At 35.5% G+C, this 19503-nt stretch overlaps 3 protein-coding genes across 3 annotated transcripts; all 3 read right to left on the reverse strand.

The window, feature by feature from the left end:
• Positions 1-3258: 3258 nt before the first annotated feature.
• LOC135143214 (zinc finger BED domain-containing protein 4-like) lies at positions 3259-4515 on the reverse strand. Its single transcript, XM_064075092.1, has one exon. It carries the CDS (start codon positions 4513-4515, stop codon positions 3259-3261), a length of 1257 nt encoding a protein of 418 aa, XP_063931162.1.
• A 244-nt stretch (positions 4516-4759) lies between these two features.
• LOC135143215 (uncharacterized) lies at positions 4760-6036 on the reverse strand. The gene is made up of 5 exons (XM_064075093.1): positions 6032-6036; positions 5896-5977; positions 5260-5583; positions 5018-5186; positions 4760-4935 (listed from the first exon to the last, which is right to left on the reverse strand). The coding sequence occupies exons 1-5, from the start codon at positions 6034-6036 to the stop codon at positions 4760-4762; spliced, it is 756 nt and encodes a 251-aa protein (XP_063931163.1).
• Positions 6037-13446: 7410 nt separating this feature from the next.
• On the reverse strand, positions 13447-13998 carry LOC135143217 (uncharacterized). The gene is made up of 3 exons (XM_064075094.1): positions 13945-13998; positions 13817-13869; positions 13447-13744 (listed from the first exon to the last, which is right to left on the reverse strand). The coding sequence occupies exons 1-3, from the start codon at positions 13996-13998 to the stop codon at positions 13447-13449; spliced, it is 405 nt and encodes a 134-aa protein (XP_063931164.1).
• Positions 13999-19503: the final 5505 nt, after the last annotated feature.

Genomic DNA, 19503 nt, shown 5'->3' on the forward strand with positions numbered 1-19503 from the left:
CTGATGTGATACGATTCTTTCAAGTATAATCCTCAATTGAGTTTGAGGTAAGAAATTTTAACTACATACTGTGCATTCTGTGAATTTTATTTTTTTTTAATTTGTTGCATAGTGTTATCTGTGTATAAAGTTCGGCCAGCATTTAGAAGTGAATTCGTCAGTTCCATAACTACTCGATCTGCAACAGGACCCTCATCATTCAGTTCTTCCTTACCGCAATATATTTTCATGTTATGTGTATATCCGCCAGTCACACAGAGCTTAAAAATTTTTATACCAAATTTGTGTCTTTTTCCTTTGATATATTGCCTAAACTTGAGGCGTCCTCTAAAAGGAATCATAGTCTCATCAATGCAAATCTTATCTCCTGGTACAAGAACTAGTTGGTATTTGGAGACTAAATATTTGACTAGGTATTGAATTTTATGTAGGCGATTTCCTGGGGGACAATCTTCATTATTTGTGAAATACCACATTCTTAGCAATAGTTCAAATCGATTACGAGACATGTACTTTGACGCTCCACTGTTGTACAGAGGTAATCGGCTCCAGTAATAAGATAACGATGGTTTTTTGTCTAAACCCATCCAAAGCAATATTCCAAGAAAAACGTGCATTTCCTCAATATTTGTTTCAGTCCAATCATTTAGTCGTGAATGTGTTATGATTGACTCATTGGTAATTTTTTCTTTAATTTGTTGTTCGGCATACCGGTTGGTTTCTCGAACCATTTGAAGAATTATTTCATTATCCACAAAAAACTTGAAAATGTCTAATTCACTTTTTCCTCTCAAATCATCATTTACGGCATTAGGAATTCCACTGTCACTCACAAAATTTAGAATTTTCAAATTTTTTCTTGAACATTTTCTCCACGTCACGTTCGAGCTATCAACAAATTCTACCTCACTGATAGGATCGTTTTCAGTTTGAATGAGCAAATAATCCGAACCGTCTTCGGAATTATCACTACTTGAAGAAATAGTTCTATGTGTCTTCAGATTTTTTCCTCGGTCTGCATTTATAGGAATAAATAAAAATGAGATATGATTGGATGAAAAACTTTACCTTTTTTTATTTTTTTTAATGTCGAAGGTCCGCCGGTTTCAACTTCAGAATCATATTCTGTTTGAGATGGATCGTAATTTTTATCTACATCCGAGTCGTCTATATCTGAGAACGGATCAACATCATCATCGCTCATGTCTAGAACTTCATCTGCCAATTTTTGAAGAAATTCTTGTTCTTTTTCGTACGACATTTCTATAACACAACCACTCGTATCAGTTGCACAAACGAAATAAGCACTAACTACAAAATTTGCATGTACCTTCAATATCAGAATGCAACTTGCTAAATCTTGCAAGAACTTGAAAGCTATCGATGCATCACAGTGACGTAATCGTGATGCACGCCACGCCGTGTGTGACAAATTGTCACACATGTCTTTTTCGATTAATTTGATTGATTTTTTTGCTTTTTTCATCAAAATATGTCAAAGCTAGACTAGAGAGAATTTATTTTATAAAAAAAATTACATGGCGCACAATGAAGTTTGAGCAGGTACTCCCGGCAGTTAAAGTGTTAAATACGTGCTTCATTATTTGTATTGAAAAGCCAAATACCAAGTTTCACGTAGAAATTTAAATTTACATTAGAAATATTCTTCCCATACAAACTTAGTCTCCACATTTCACTCCCTTAGCATTAATTTAATATCAAGTTTCACGCAAAAATTTAAATTTACAATAAAAGTACTTTTCCCATACAAACTTAACCAGTATTTTTCACCCCCTTAGGGGTTGAATCTAGGAAAATGCTTAAATACGTGTTTCACTATACATTAATACTAAATTCCATGTCAAAAATTTACAATAGAAATAATTTTCCGATATCAAGTTAGCCACCACTTTTCACCCCCTTAGGGGTTGAATCTCGGAAAATGTTCAAATACGTGTTTCATTACTTGTGTTGAAGAGCATTAGTACCAAGTTTCACGTAAAAATTTAAATATACTCGTACAATAGAACCATTTTCCCATACAAACTTAGCCTTCACATTCACCCCCTTAGGGGTTGAATTTTAGAAAATGCTTAAACACCGGTTTCATTATTTGTGTTGAAGAACATTAATACCAAGTTTCACGTAAAAATTTCAATTTATAGTAGAAATATTTTTCCTATAAAAACTCGGCCGCACAAATTTAGACACCATTTTTCATCCCCTTAGGGGTCGAATCTCCGAAAATGCTTAAATACGTATTTCCTTGTTTGTATTGAAGAGAATTAAAATGTACCGGGTTTCACGTAACGATGTAAATTGACAGTGGATATATCGGTCTATACAAATTTTATCACCCCTTTTTGACCCCCTTAGGGGATGAATTTCGAGAAATCCCTTCTTAAACGATGCTTCCAGTATAAAATGAACATTCTCTCCAAATTTCAACTTTTTAGCATTAGCGGTTTGGGCTGGGCGTTGATAGGTCAGTCGGGACCACGGTTGTAGAATAGATAGGTTTGTACACTAATGGCTTGGGATGGCGACGCTTCTTTTCGATCCCTATATCCATGGAAAGGACACATACAGCTAGCGCCTCTACCTTGTCGAGCGGAAATCATTCTAGTTATTTTGGGGATTTTCGTTTACATTGCCTTATGAACAATACAAAATTTGCAAATGACATTTGATCGGAGTCGATAAGTACGATTTCTTTTATTAATTACATCGGTTATAGACAGATGCCTATAGAGTTCTGTGTCCCTAAAACGTCAAAAACCAGGCGACGCGATCGGCAATATGCGTCGCTGACCAGGGATATGCAAATGTATGCTAGTGTATCAACCTATCTATTCTACAACCGTGGTCGGGACTAAAATGTTGTTAATTTAAATAATCCGAAAATTCAACATTTTTAAATCTACCGATTTTTTCCGGTATCTCCCGAAACTGATTTAAGAATTTAAGGTTAGTTTGTGTTGGCAACTCTGCTGTGGTGACTAGGGATGTTCGGTTCTACAAAATAAACCGGTTTTCAGTTAACCGGTTTATTTTTGAACAGGTTAATTGCCAACAGTTTAACCGAACCTGCAATAACCGGTTTGCAGGTTAACCGATTGTTCCCAATTCAATGTGAAAGTAAAAAAAAGGTGAATAGGTAATAATATTGATATATAAATCGTTGCAACTCAAAAATGTATTTCATGTTTAACAAAAAAACATTAGTCTGGATTATATAAACAAAAAATGAATTCCAAATTAGATGTTCCAGTAAATACTATCCAAAGAATTAAGAAATACTAACTCATTGATGTGCTGTGGTGTCAAACGACTTCTTTTATCAGAACAAACATTATTAAGTGTAGATACCAGGCGTTCTGCTGGAACTGAAGCTCCCAAGACAGTGAGGTATTTCATGGCAACTTTGTACGTTCCTGGAAATGCATTCTTATTTTCTTTCCAATACTGTATTGGATGTCGAGTTCTTGGTTGAATCGGTTGATTCAAATATAATTTTAACTCTGCGGGTAATCCATCACAACCATCTGAATCAGGTAAGTGCCTTGAGGCTATCTCATCATGGATATTCCAAATGCATCCATCTACATCATCTATAATATTTGGATGTACTGGTGGAGTGAGCGATCCTTGATTCTGATGTTCTTTTTTAACTTCGTTTTTTATTATTGTAATGGCATTGGCAACATTTCTTGCTGATGAAAAATGAAGACGCTTAAATCTGGGATCTACAATTGTGGCTATTGACAAAAGAATATTTGTTTCTAAAGGATCAAGTTTTTTTTCTATTTGTGCCTCAAGTTCTTTTTTTAAGTTTTTAGCAAAGGGATTACTGACGTTGATTCTATGTAAGGAGGTTTTAATACAGTTGGTCATGGGTATCACCAAGCTTCCTGAGACATATTTTTCGCCTGATATATTTTTAGTTGCATCCTCAAATGGCCCAAGTAACTTCAAACACTCATCAATAATTGCCAGCTCATTAGCAGTCAACATTGGTGGAGCTTTTTGGTGTTCAGACGACAGTAAAATTTTACCAACATGACCCGATAGGTATTTAAACCTTTGTAAGCAATAAAACGTGGAGTTCCATCTAGTGGGAACCTCTTGTATTAAATACAGATATGTTCCATCCTTTTTTCCTTCATTTTTCTGTTCATATCTTAACTGATCTTGTGCAACATTACTGTGCTTAAAATAAGCAACAATTGTCTTTACTTTTTCAATTATGGTGACAATATCTGGACAACTTCCTAATGCCTTTGTTACCACTAAGTTTATATTGTGCGCAAAACAACTGACATGGAAATGATTAGAAGTCTGTGACATAATTTTCTTTACAGCAGCAACAATATTTGCACCGTTATCAGTCGTAATTGAAACAATGTTTTCTTTTAAAATTTTCCAGTTATTCAACATAGTGTGCAAATCATTGCTTATATTGTCTGCTGTATGGTGCTGTGTCAGATTACTCACACCAAGTGCAATAGTAACCATTTCATTATTTTCTTCATCTATCAATTAAAATCTTTAAATGAAAAAAGAAACAAAATAATTCATCTTACTGATAAAATGGGCAGTTAAAACTATAAAACTTCTTGTCGCATTGATCACTGTTGCAATGTCTGTTGTTAAGGCAAGATGGTGAGCTTGTTGCAATTTTTTGCTAACAAATATTTGCAGGCTGTTGTACTTCTGTTCAACATATTTTGCAATCTAAAAATAATAGATTTTTGCCGATTTAAATTGTTAGAGCCAATGGACTTACTGTACTCCTACTTGGAACATGATATAACGGCACTGCTACTTTTAAAAGCCTTTTGAGACCTTCTTTTTCAGTACATTGCAATGGATAATTGTCTTTGCATATCATGAAGATTAAAGCTTGGGTTAACATTGCTTCTTTTGACCCTCCAGCTGAAACATTAAGTGTATATCAAATAGAGCTTCACAATTTCCATGCATAGGATTAATTTTTTTATGAAGGTATGATATTTACATTCATAACATCTTTGTGCATTAAAAATCTGGTGAATACTAGGTTGAGAGAGATGCGAGCTGTTACTACCATTATAGTTTATGTTGCTTGTACTGCTTGCAGTAATGGTACTGGCACTCCCGATACTATGAACTTCTATTAAATTCTCTTCAAAACTGTCATCACTGTCCTATGATAGAAAATATATTCAAATAACTATAGAAATTTTCCCATATGATGAAATCTAAGAATTAATTCTTCACCTCATGCTGAGAGTCTAGGGCTTCATTTTCAATCTCCTTCGCTGCATCTCCTCCTTCTGCATTGCTATGAGACGTTGAAGGCGTTGAGTTTGTCAAATCAAAGTCGATCCTTGGTTTCTTGTTCACTCTGGCTTCATCTGCGACATGTTTTTTGAAATTAATAGCATTGACTTTTGGGTGTTTTCGAATAAGGTGATTATTTAGGTTTGTGGTCCCACCACCAGTTTTGTAAATTCTTCCGCATAAATTACACTTACAGTTTTGATTATTACATCGGGTGAAAAACTCCCATACTTGGCTTTTTCTATGTTTTGGCTGGTCGTCCTATAATGCAAACACTAGTTTACAGGAATATTTTTGATTTGCTGGAAAATGAATACTTTTGATTGTTTGTAGACTTTCTCTTATTCTCTTACTTTTATTAATCAGACTACTATCCATGTACGCACTTGGAATTAGGTTAGGAAGTACAAAAGCGTTGCAACGCGCGGGAAAATAATAATCACAGACCACACTAGTCTGTGATAATAATGTCCACAGCACGAGAAAATTGTCACGAGCACCCTTTTTCCAATCCAATCAGCCAATCACCACTGGTCGTTGTTAGTTCTCTTTTTTTAATTATTGCTATCTTACTTGCCCCCCAAACGTATAACTTCCAAGCTTACCAACACTGGGTAGGTACAATAACCACCAACGTACCACGTACGCTTTTTGCCTGCATTATTTTGCTATAAAAAATAAAAAAACCTACAAGTAGGTTCTGACATACGGCATCCGGTTCATCAGGTTATAACTGAATTTTAAAAAAACCGGTTATAGTAGGTTCTTTCGCAGCAAAAAATCGGTTTAGTGGAAAACCGGTATTTTTTACGCATCCCTAGTGGTGACCCATCGCCAGTTAGGTGTTGGGTGGTTGGATTCTATGCCTTCAGTTTACATGGTCTGTGGTTTACAATTGTATTTACAATAATTTACATCGGTGTGCCTCGGTGTTTTTGTGTTAAAGTGTTGTAAATAGTTATAATACGTCTTGTGGTCCAAATAGACGAAAAAATCGGTGGATAAAACAAAACAAACTGTTGCGTGTACGGATACTACAAAGACAAAAATTCATTTACCATTTGCCAAGAAATAGAAGAAGGGTTAAAGTTTCAAACTGGTTTGGCAATGACCATGAAATTGATATTCGAGAATGATGTGTAAACCGTCATCAAAATATATGAGGGTGTGTGGCAAACATTTCACTTTAAATGATGACGTGTTTGGTAAGTGATGTTAGATTATTATTATCGTAGACTTCTATATTGAATGGACTACACGTGATATAAGGTAAGTGAACCAGTTATCGTCACATTAAAGACATTTTTATGCTGCCGATCATCGTGTATATAAAATATGATCGAGAACTAAAGCAACGGTAAAATTTTACAAAACGGACATGCGATTTCGCACAAACTGTTTGCACCAAACTCTCCTGATTACGTTCCTCACTTTCAAAAATTGCGTAAATGCTTCCTTGTGCCATAAAAAAATGTTAGATTTTGCATTCCTGGTCTCTAATGCTATGCGTTGCTAACATAACCAAACTTTTTATGGTCACAACGTGTGGACGGGTAAAATCGGATTTTTCATAGACGCCCTTGTCCCTGTACCACATTACAAACATACTCCTAAGCGTGAAACTTCTTGCTTCGTGGATCAATTAGTTATTGGAAATTAGCCAATAACACGTGACGTCACGCTGTGGCGGGAACTCAGCGTTTGATAAGCGCCGTGAAACTTCATTAAGTGACAATGTTAACATTTTCGCATTTTATTTAAAAGTGTGGGTATTTATCTAGAAAATAAACACGTGAATAGCTTCTTTCATATCTTTTCTGTGTATCTGGGTGCTTTTTTTGGCGATTTGAGTTTAAAAATACCTAATAAAAATACAGAACGCTGTTTTGGTCTGAATTCCTCGTCACCCAAAATACATCCGTGTTTTAACCGGTAAATCGGAAATTAATATTTTCGTTTGAGATTAATGTGATGGGTTTAAGTGAAGGTGTGTGATTTGTTTTTAAAGTATGGATAATTTAAGTGATTATGCACGATGTCTTTCCGTCAAAGAGAAAAACAGATATGTACAAAAGTTAAACAATTTTTTCTCCAAACGTCATATAAGTGACGTTTTAATGACTTCATTTTCAGAGTAAAACTTACACTTATATGATTAATCAGATAAAGTGTTTATAAGTTTAAGCATATAAGTCTAAGTTACTTGATTATGAGTTATTAAAAACGCTTGATTCAGTATGATCAAACATAAGGTTTAATTATTCTAATTATTTATTGCTAATTTTTATAATTGTTAATATTAATATTAAAGGTACAATTCGTCGCATCCTGAAAAAGACAGTTTCTTGTAATTTATTCCAAATCACTATTGTTAACCGAGTCGTTCAAATTGAAGTTCATGGTAGTAATGCTTTCGTTACTACTACTAGTAGTTTTCAAATTCGCTGCTGTTGCTTTCATTTTTTGGCAAAATCTTCCTACCAATATTCCTTTTGTTTGCTAATGAATCCTCGATGTATCCTTGGGACACTGTGGTTGATCGCTAACCTCCATGCCTCTTGAGGGTGGTAATTTCTGCGCTGATGTCGACAAGTAAAGTCGCCGAAGTTCTTCTCATCGAGTAATGAGACCACAAACTGGAACTTTTCAAGCTTTTGGACATCTCCGAAAAATACGCCAGAAGGACACTTTCTTTGTAAACGACTGCGTTTTTTTGGTAACAGCAAGTAGTAAATCTCTTGAAAGCTGCTTCCTAAACAACACTGGAGTTTGTCGGAAGAAGTTTTTCGATTGCAGCTTTCGCTATTTCAACTATTTCAGGTGGAGTTTCTATAAATGCAGACATTGTGCAAAAAATTTTGACATTTCGCACTGTGAGAGCAATACTCACGTAACTCAAAACCAGCGTGTTTCGAGTAATGATGATTTAAAATTCCCAAGTTTTTATATATTATTTGTATCTTAAATACCAAAGGCTTCGAAATACGTTATAGTCGTACTGTCAATCTATTATTAATCGTGTTTTTATTCCTTTAGAGTAGACCCTTCTACTCGTTATAGAAAACAAGAAATTTGGACTTACGTGACTATTGCACTGGTACACCATATCAAATATTTTGGCTTGCGTGTTAATAAATTTAAGACAAGAGCAAAATAGCAACACATTGTAATGAAAAAAATACAACAAAACACAAAACGATCACAGTATTAATTCATTCAACATCTACACTGACCGGCAAAAAAAACCGGCCACCCTGCAAAATTTCGCAAAACCACTTTAAAACTTAATTTGACTAGTGCTCATTATTTTATTAAAGAATCATTCGCTATTGACACATGATGTACACATTAGCACAAAAAAGAAGATAATTAAACGCAGAATTAAATTTAATTTAACAAAATAACAGAAACAGACCAAGTACGATATTTTCTTAAAAAAAAAAAACAAAAAAGGAGGCTGTTGTTGTAAATAGTGTGTTTCATCATTTGATTAAAAGTTTGGCAATTAATAAATTCACGCGAAAATAATTCCGTTAACTCTTACAGACGTCTTTCAAAGTGTCACTCTGTTTCTGTTATTTTGTTAAATTAAATTTAATTCTGCGTTTAATTGGCTTATATGTAAATAGTGAATGGTTCTTTAATAAAATAACGATCACTAGTTAAATTAATAATTTTTAAAGCTTCGTTTTGCGAAATTTTTCAGGGTGACCGGTTTTTTTTTGCCGGTCAGTGTACTATGGCTAAATTGTTATAAAATGTGTTATAATTATATTTAATTCGTTTTTTATACATAATTGATTCACTCCATCGTATTTTTTTACGTATTGCTAAAGGACCTTCATAAATATTGTTTAATCATTTTCATTTAAATCTGATGCCGCCGTTGTCGTGATGTTCGGGAATTGATTGACTATTATTTCGCTCTAATTAACTTTCCTACTTTTCCATGTTTTCGGTCAATTTTTAACTATATCAGAAGACATTGTGCATTTGTTGTGTTCATTTTGTACCTAAATTAGTAGGAGTATCAGATTATCAACATCGACTGAAATCTCATAGCTTTATGAAGCTATGCTTACGCGCATTTCACTTAGGTTTGAGATACGGCAGTCTTGCATTAAGTGCACACGTAATGTTCGGAAATGCAATACAAACATTTTGATGAATTTGAGCATTACGCAACTATTAAAAACCGTTTATACTTACATATACTAAAATTACATTAACTTTTTTATGCATTAATGATAAATTTAAGAATTCGGCAAATTTTGACTTACGTGAGTATTGCTCTCACAGTGCGATTTTTTTTGTTTGATAAGTTTCCATAACAATATCCAAACACGTTTTTGTATACAAATTTCATTCGAGATACACCCACATAAAACTTTATGACAGATAATGAGTGAAACCCCTGCACAATGGCAACAGTAATTTATTGCTTTTAACACCCTATGCGACCAGATATCGGCACGTTCCGGCAGAATTTTTCAGGGCCGTACTGTGTTAAAAAAATAAGGTGAAATAAAAGACAAATTGTATTAGTTAAATAATGTTTATAAGATTATAAGTCACTTTCAAACTCAGATGAGTCGTTATTTATTGAAATAATAATTTCGTTAGGCCGTGTATTTACAAATGTTGATTCAACTTGTATAACATGCCGATTACAATTCTGCCATTTTTCAGAAGATATGAGTTCTGATTGTTGTCTAATGAGATTTACTACAGCGGGAGAACTTTCTGGACGATTATTATATTTTCTAATATTATATCTATAACATTACCGAAAGCAGGTAAAACTTTCAACTCAACCCGAATACGGCTCTGTATAAAATGACCTGTCAAGCTCTTTTCATAATTTATGGTTGCGGTTTCAGGAGCACCGATTTTTGAGTGATTGGTCCCATAAAAATTTATGTGGGTGTATCTCGAATACGGTAACTATAAATCGGTATCACGATTTTCGGAGACAAATTATAATGTATGTATGTATAAATTATTGATACGTTGTTTTTTATTATAATCTTGTAAGTTTGAAGAAAAAATAGCATATATTATTCAGAGTCTAAGTACTTTATGTGCTTCGCACGGACATGTCTGACTCACTACGTTCGTCAGTCAACAGTCCATGCTCAGCACATAAAGCTTTACTTATACTCTTAATAATATAATCTACTATAAACGGCGTAGATCCTTATACAATGAGTGCAAGTGATTTTAATTTGTGTTTAGACGATGTCCCTACCATAAAAATGAATACCATTCTAAACTTTTTTATTTTTGGAATAAGTAAAATAACCCACAATGAAATTCGTGCATTCAAAAGTCTAGAGGCATTTATTCAGTTTTCGTTTTTTTAAACGACTGTGTCTTTCAACATTACAAGTATTATGAGTGGATTTATTTTTATATTCTAAATTTTGTGATGGAACATAATCAGGATGGTCCACATCCGACAAATCTGCAGGTTTACCTAAAAGAGCACCAATGTTGTAATATATTAGAAACTGTAAATCTAATAGGTAGTTACTGTACCTAAAATAAAATGATCCGAACAAACATTGGAATACTTTACTTTGGCTTCGTTAAATCCACTCGTTTCAGGGCTTTTAACCAAAGCTTCCGCCTTTTTTCCCCGTCCTGTATATATTTACCTTTATTGTTGCTAATTGCTGGGAAAGGAAAATAAAATTTGTCCGCATTTCTGGTGCTTCGATTCGCGCAACCGACAACAGCACAAAATTTAAGCATTTTCTCTTAAAAGACAAAATATTATAATATTCAGATGCTAGTGTATTTAAAAAACATTGATGTACATTAACAAAGAATTAATCTGCAAAACAAATAATATAAGATGCAGCGAAGTTAACCTGTACATCACATTGGAAAACATTATTTTTTAAGCATATTCAAACGTTATGGTGCGTTTTACAGATATCTACACAGTCTAGAAACTGTAACAAACTTACCAAACTATAAAAACACAGTTGACACACTCTCAAATTTAAATGAATTCCGAAAATATTAGCATTGACTCTGAGAAAACCGGCTAGTTGTCAAACGCTGCCATCTTGATGACCTCGGATGACGTCAGTGTATTTGACTAATTGTGGGAGTGAAAATGTATATATATTTGGTTCCTTTTATTTAGTTCCCTATATTTGGCACAACTAATAGGGTGTGAACCAAAGTGCGAATGCAACATATACCGGGTGTCCCACATAACACTTTCGGGCGCAATAACTTAGGTATTTTTGAAGGGTTTTTTATTAAATTTAAGACAGATGTAATATAATAGGGAAAGATTAGGCTGATAACAAAAAACCTATTTTATCGTACAAAAAACAAATTTTAGCGCAGCTTCCTGTTATTAAAAACTATGCAAAATTACGTTATAACGTTAAGCAACTAAAATAATGCCTGTGTGCGAAAAATTAATTAAACCACTGTTTTTGTTTAAAAGAATTGCGTTAATAAAAACGCAAAAAATTAATTTGTTTTTTTTTTTTTAATTTAATAGTGCTGTCGGTGCAAAACAATTGCCTGCGTCGCCGAGTTCAGTTTTGTACACCCCTGACATTTTTGTCAAAATCTGACAAGTTATTGAAAAAATGGTTCGCTTTTCTTTAATTATTAAAACAGAAATCATTTTAACCTAAGGAGAATCTTTACTCTGCTTACCGACGTGTTATTATGCCGCCACAGTACTCCCCCCCCAGCGACACAGCGCGCGGTCGTGCTGGGGTGCGAAGGAGATAGTTGCTGGCGTCGGAATGTATAGACGATTTGAATTTCTTGAAAGGTGAATTTGCCTTCTTGTTTCAAGCGTTGGAGATCGGGATCATCAGCTTGTGCTGTAGCTAGCACTGAAGAGTCTAGAGCTTTGAAAGAGATTGTAGCAATTCTCGAAAGCATGTCGGCAGGCACGTTATTGATACCATTGATATACTGAATGTCGGTAGAATATTGTGATATTAAATCAAGGTGTCGTGCTTGGCGAGGGCTGGATTTTTCTGTTTTTTTCTGAAACGCATATATCAAAGGTTTGTGGTCGCAGAAAATTGTAAAAATACGACCTTCGAGTGTTGAAAGTGGAGAATTGTTTTGTAAATAGCAAGCAACTCTCTGTCGTAAGTGCTGTAGCGTCTTTCTGTGCCGGTGAGTTTTTTCGAGAAGAAAGCAATGGGTTGTTGTTCGTTGTCCACGAGTTGTTGCAAAACACCGCCAACAGCAGTATCGGAGGCATCAGTTGCAATGCTCAACTTACTGTGAGGTGCTGGATACGTTAAAAGAGCCACGTTCAGCAAAGAAGATTTGCATTTGTCGAATGCTTGAACTACTTCTGGAGTACTGATAATTGGTCGGTCTTTACGAGTGCAGCCATTTAGTAAACAGTTCAATGGAGATTGTAACTCGGCAGCATTCAGGATCCAACGCCGGTAGTAGTTAATTGTTCCCGAAAATCTCTGTAGAGCCTTTGAAGTTTTCGGAAATTCCGTGTCTTGTACAGCCTGAACTTTTTCTGCTAGAGGTTTGATGCCATCTGACGAAACTTGAACACCTAAGAATTTAAGAGTGTCGACGCCAAAAACACATTTCTTTGGGTTAATGACTAGATCGTGCTGACTAAGTCGTTTTAAGACCATCTCTAGATGCTGGAGATGTTCTCCAGGAGTCGAGGATACTATTAGGATGTCGTCTAAGTAGGCATAAGTAAAGTCTAAAATGTAGGTAAGCAGATAAAAATGTTGTGCCTCGGTGGGATTCGAACCCACGTCTCCTTGCATTCCGGGCAGGTATGCTGACCACTACACCACAAGACAACTTATCTTTACTCTGCTTACCGACGTGTTATTGTGCCGCCACACATTTTTTCATACAATCCAAAATGCTACATCGGATGTTAGGGTTAGTTGATCTTTTGAGCATATGGGGAGTCACGAGCTCTTTTGCTAAATCCTTTAGGAAGATTCTGCGTTTGTGAGTGACCAGATTGTTATAATTTGGATGCCCTCTTGGTAAAACAGTAAAAGCATTGAGTGCTGCCACATCAAGAATATTGAAACAAAATGTCATAGGCCATCTCTTGCTTTGTCTTCTACATGTGTATGTGGATACCATTTAGTCCATAACATCGACACCACCTTTTGTTTTATTGTAGTATAAAATAATTTCGGGCTTGCGTTTAGCGTCATCATTGAAAAGTGCTTCATGATGCATGCTGCTTAGCAAAACTACGCATTTATTTTTTTTCGGTGCGTAGCTCACCATTGTGACGCTATCTCTGAAGCAAAACAATGACGATGAGACTAGACGATCTTTAGATGGTTTCATTTCTTTCCGAATATCTCTCTTATTTTGGCGTAGCATGCCGACAAGAGTAATATTTTTTCCCGAAAGGTACTCGGCCAAAGGAACACTCGTAAAAAAAATTGTCAATAGTCAGATTCAGACCAGAGTTATGAATGGTACGCACCAAAGTTTGCACTACTTCAAATCCCAGATTATTATGCGGAGGTTCTCCAGGTTGTCGACCAACATAAACTAAACAATCAAGAGCAAAGCCAGATTTAGATTCGCACATCCAAAAAATTTTCAAGCCATATTTTGCTGGCTTACTTGGCATATATTGAATGAATCGGCATCTTCCTCTGAAGCCGACAAGTTGTTCATCAATTGTTACATTCATATCTGGTATGATGCATGTTTTACATTGTTGAATAAACAGATCCCAAATATAAGATACCAGTGCTAATTTATCGGTTTCTAGACGTGTTTCTCGAGTTCTCTTATTGTCAAATCTCATAAATCTTCGCATTTCTTCAAACCAAAATATAGACATTGTGGCGCGATAAATGGGATTAGGAAATTCACCAGCAAAAAGCTCCCTTGCGGGGACATCCCAACTTCTGTCAACTCCGGCATAAATAAGTAATCCACAAAATGCATAAAGTTCATTAACAGTTACATCAACTCATGTTTTTGATTTCTCATTGTACACACGCCTTGCCTCTAAATTAGTACAGTGTACAATTTCCTGCATAATAGCTTCAGTCAGAAATAATTGAATAGCTTCTTTTGGCGTAGCTGACATATGTTTCTTTGCCAAACCAGGTGCACGTCGAATAATATTATGTGTCTGAACTTTACTTTTAGCTGGTGGTTCTTTTTTCCATTCCAGATTACTTGCAGAAATATAAGAACTAACACTAACATTTTCTGCACTAGCATCAGCATCATCATCATCATCGTCTTCGTTACTGGATTCAGAAAACTCATCACAATTTGCTTCGAAATCACTGTCCATTATGTCATCATTTTCAACTTCGGAAATTTCACTTTCTCCAGAAGGGAGATCTTCGCATTCATCTGCCCACCTCAAAACCATTTCTTCGTACTTCGGTTCACCAAATTTCACATGTTTTTTAGATGCCATTATTGTTTTGAACTGCTACTTCAAACTCACTCAACGCAACTTTCTGTTCAACTGAGACAACGTAAATATGTGGGTGTGCAGTTATACAATAAGAAATAACGCAAGTTTCAACCTGTACAGACATGCAGATTTGCTTAGTTTAGCTTTTTCCATGATACACGCCAGCAACAGCAGGCAGAAACGCGTTAATACGGATAAATTAGATATGGATCTCGTAGGCCCGGTAGATGTAAATGTAGGATAGTAATGATAAAAAATTATTTTTTAAGTTAAAAAAATCGACAAAAATTATTTGACCTGAGAAACTGTTAAACGGATAAATGTTTAGACCATACCTGAACGCTGGATTAAATTAACAAATTTTAAAACAAATTACAAGCTACTAAATAGTGATCCGGGCCTGGCAGGCCCCGTTTATGTATCCTAGGGTTAAGTTAATAACGCAATAATTATTAACAAATTACCCAAAGTTCTTGAGAATTATATAATTTCTCCATTTTTTGTTGTTTTCAGAGGAAATCCATTCTTTGCTGGTAATTATAAAAGAATCTTCAAAGTATGTGCAAGAAGAAAGTCGTTTACGCAAAAGAAAATTGGTGTTTAAACTAATACAACATAGTGGAAAAATGCTACCAGGAGGTTTAGACTTTACCATGTGATGCATATTTTCATCAATCGAAATGTTTTGTTTACTAACCTCAAATGTGGCATTTAATGACTAATGACAGTTCCTTAGGAAACTGGAAGTGTATGTGGCAGATGGAACTTTCATCTGTATTGCTTTCGGTGTGTTTAAAATCCATCTGTTTTTTAATCGGACTTAGATGAATTGTCAATTCAGTTATGTTTCGTGTTGAAGGCGTTGATATTGTTACCGGGCCAACATTTGGAGGCCTGATTAGTGCGATCATTAGGTTAAGGAATTAGATAAGTTGTTTTATTCAAATAATATTTAAGCATGTCCGAGATCCGCGGCACCGCGGTCCGCTAATCGGAGCGCGGCTGCGACAGCAGCCGCATATAAAGATACGTAAAATTGGAGCAATAGGCAGTTGAGTCGTGGGTTTCAAGGAAGTCTGTTGTCGTCAGTGCTCGCCCCGGCGGCTAAACGGCCAGACAACCCCAATAAACCGTACCTTCTTTTTTCATCGAGGCTTTTATTCACGAAAAATCCCGTGCTCAGTTTTTTGCCGTAGCAAACAAAGCACCCACACCGATTCTTTTCAGAACCCCATCACCCAAGGACACTCCGACACCCTGGAACAAAGTCGGCGTACCGACGCGGGTAAAGACCGGACGCTTCCCCGCTGGAACCGCGAGGTCGCGACGACCCGGTCCCGTAACAATATTTGCTGCCCCATATTTGGGCTTACATCTTCTAAAAAAATTGGTAGATTACTACAAGCAGTTTATTTATTTTTTATTCACTTTTTAGAGGAGTTAGGAAGTGTTGATCTGTTTCCTGTCTTCATTCACTATTCGGGAAGAAATGGTATTATTCTCTCGATGTGAAACATCTATAAGTTGTTCTTTGTTGCAGCTACAACAAATTTAAAATTTGTTGTAGCTGCTTTGGCTTTTTCTGGTGGGGTGCATGAAAATAAACTTTCTTTATAATCTGGATTGAAACTTTTTTCATCTGTTCACTTTTTTATATTCTGTATTGTGCTCTCTAGCAAACTGCTTCATTCTCATTCTTAGGCAATAATTAATTGTATAAACAAGTAATTTGTTCTTATGGTTTGCACAAGGAAACGAAAATGAAAAATTTTGCGTTAAATAATCTTTGTTTTTTCAAAAACATTAGAATCATCAGCATAAAGCGCAAATTCTTCTTGAATCCTTAAAATCAAGCAAAAAAGTTTTTGTTCGGATGATTCAAACCTCCGTGTATTTTGATGTTAGTTAGTTGAGCAAAGTTTTCGCGGGAATACTACTGTTGGTAATCAAGGACATGTACTTTCCACACATGTGGAGCAGTTGGCATACTTTTACCTTGTTTACACAAGTATCCCGTCACATAATATGTTACACACTCTTTCGCTTGGGCAAATAATATATCAGACTGTACAATGTCATTAGCCTCTAAATCTGATTCTTCGATTATTCCATCGAGTCTCTGTTTTAGACGCTCGATAGCCAACGAGGAAGAAGACTGAACGTTTTCATTTTTGATGTCACTATGAGACAGCAAAGTTTTGGGGGCATTTGTTTCTGTTACAGTACAGTTTCCAAATATTGATGGCTTTAATACAGCGTATACGGATAATATTTTGTACAGTTGTAAAAAGTAGTAGGTGTAGCTGGGTGATCATTTTGACCTCCAGCCATCCTGATGGGCCCAAAAGATTTCTAAAAAAAATGTAACTTTTTATATATCTCCACTGGATCCTGATTAATCAATGGAAATGTTAGATTTATTTACATTTACATTTTATTAATTTTACCAGTCAATAATTAAGTAAAATTATACTTTTGTGACATATATAAGCAGAGATCTATGACAGAATGAAGGGTGATCCGAAATCCTTGCGCTGTATTTTGTGTTAAGAAGTTGCTTTCTTCGATTGCTTTAGTCTTAACGTTATTCTCCTAGATATTAAGCCATAAAAGAGACTCTTGAAGAACTCAGAAATCTTCCATTGCTGGGATCAGTCCTTGGCGGGGAATCTTTCTGTTTAAAGCATTGAACATTCTGTTGACTTGTTCACAGAACGACACTGTGGTATAGAATCATCCAGCTCATAATATACACTCGAGATACGTAAAATAAATAAAATGATTTCAAAATGCAAACAGTTAGAACATATGTATACTTTCACAGAATTATAACTCCTATGTGAACCTACAGTTTACACCATTTTTAAAGGGAGAATTTTAATCGAGAAAAACACCTAATATTAATGGAGATGCTTCCACATTTATTTCTTAAATGTTACTACTATTTTACGAGTGTCACTTAAACAGTACCATCAGGGACACGGAAAACTGGGTGGAGGTGTCATACAATTGTCGATTGGCATATTTGTCATTTTGACACTGACAAAGTCGAAGTTTTAATAAATTTGTTTCAATTATATTAACATGCAGCACTGTGTGATAATTCTCGTAGTTGCGAATGCCAGTTGTCCTCAAACGATGACGAGCAGTTTTGACATTGCCCGGAAAATTGCTAATTATAGTGGCTTCAGCAGCACTAGTAAAAGGCTCTTTCCGAGCAAAAACAAAAAGCGTCTCCTACATGTTGTAAACATACATGAGTGTGTACGGTCATATTCACATGTATAAATTACGCACCAAGATCTGTCCTGATTTCATTAATTGCTTGAATATGGTTAACACTTCTTAATATGTCTGTCAAAGAGTAGTTTACCACTGATGAAAATGTAGTGGTCATTGATCGGGTGTGTCAATATCTTTTCACAAGGCTGGCTGCTATACAACCAAGGCAAAAACATAATTTTGCCATATTTGAGGAGATAACACCATCCACTTTTCTAAGTTTTTCAATTATTTTCTGAAGTCCATGAGCGTTAAGCTCGGTACAAGTGTAAATATTCAAAGTTAAAAAAGTTTTCTAAAATGTAATCTTTACTTGTCTTCATAATCGAACGAAAAATGTCACGTACCACAAATAATAAATTATTTTCGATATACAGTAGACGCCGCTTAATATGATCACGGTTAATGTTATCAACCGCTTAGTGTGATCAAAATGGCTTGGAACGGGCCCACGCAATACCAATGCATTACAGTTTTTCCGTTTATTGTGATCAATATTTCGCTTATTGTGATCAATCTCCCAATTCTTATACAAGCTTTTTTGAAGAAACGAGACGATTGAAAGTACTATTGTTTTTAATGAACTTTTATTGCTCTCAAAAGATACATTCGCTTATACTACTCACTTTATAGAGCCACAATCAGTGACAGACTTTAGTAATCAGCCCGTTTTCGTCTTTTGAATGAACGAATTTTTCCTGTTTTAAATTTGAGTAGTACTTATGTAAAAATGAGCACGTCAAAACGACGAGATCTCAGCTTATCAGAGAAAAAAAATTTCAGCCCGTTTTTTCTAAAATAACCAAAGGAAATTCAAGAGTTCCTTTCTCAGAATGATAACCAAAATTAAAAATAAATTCTAATGTTTATGTACCTTCATTTACCAGCATAATGAACACTCTCTTGTTCATGATTTTGATTTGTTTCAAGTTTTCCTGTCTCTGATGGTGGTTTTCGCTTATTGTTATCAGTCGGTTAGTGTGATCAATTTGTCTGAGTCCCAAAGTGATCACATTAAGCGGCGTCCACTGTATATACTTTATTAGCAGCTTTGTGGCTCGCTTAGTGCAGGCTGCCACCCTAGTCTGCGTTGTTGAGTACACGGGGCAGTAAAAGACGGATCAACGACCATGTAATTTATTTCACTTTAACAAAAGGTTTTTTCACGTGGAGCTCCTCACTCTACGATCGCGCGAAACCGAAGAAGGAGCGCGAGCTTTTTCCCCCGCGTTCCATCCTTCATGCTCGCTTCTCTAGCCGATTCAAATATTGGCGGGAAAGGTCCGCTACATCACCCCCTTCCTAGTGAGAGCCGAGAGGATTGAACGAATTATGTGCAATATTTGGATGGAAATCTGACTCTACAACCAGATCTTGTGGTTCGTGTGGGTTCGTTGTTGTTGTTGTTCGCGTCACTTTTGATTGCCACTGGTTGCTGTGTGGATTTCGTCGTGCTCTGA

Source organism: Zophobas morio, unplaced genomic scaffold (genome assembly GCF_036711695.1).
Source record: "Zophobas morio isolate AGI-343-1 ecotype UQ-CSIRO unplaced genomic scaffold, CSIRO_AGI_Zmor_V1 ptg000058l, whole genome shotgun sequence".
Lineage (NCBI taxonomy): Eukaryota > Metazoa > Arthropoda > Insecta > Coleoptera > Tenebrionidae > Zophobas > Zophobas morio.

Bases quoted from the DNA above. Each gene is read 5' to 3' on its own strand.
- LOC135143214 (XM_064075092.1), bottom strand. From the start codon at position 4,515: ATGGTTACTATTGCACTTGGTGTGAGTAATCTGACACAGCACCATACA.
- LOC135143215 (XM_064075093.1), bottom strand. The intron at 5,187-5,259 runs GTGAAGAATTAA...TTTCTATCATAG, and splicing joins CCCTAGACTCTCAGCATGAG to GACAGTGATGACAGTTTTGA. The intron at 4,936-5,017 runs GTAAATATCATA...TTAATGTTTCAG, and splicing joins TGCACAAAGATGTTATGAAT to CTGGAGGGTCAAAAGAAGCA.
- LOC135143217 (XM_064075094.1), bottom strand. From the start codon at position 13,998: ATGAACAACTTGTCGGCTTCAGAGGAAGATGCCGATTCATTCAATATA. The intron at 13,870-13,944 runs GTAAGCCAGCAA...TTGATTGTTTAG, and splicing joins ATTCATTCAATATATGCCAA to TTTATGTTGGTCGACAACCT. The intron at 13,745-13,816 runs GTAGTGCAAACT...TTTTTTTACGAG, and splicing joins ATAATAATCTGGGATTTGAA to TGTTCCTTTGGCCGAGTACC.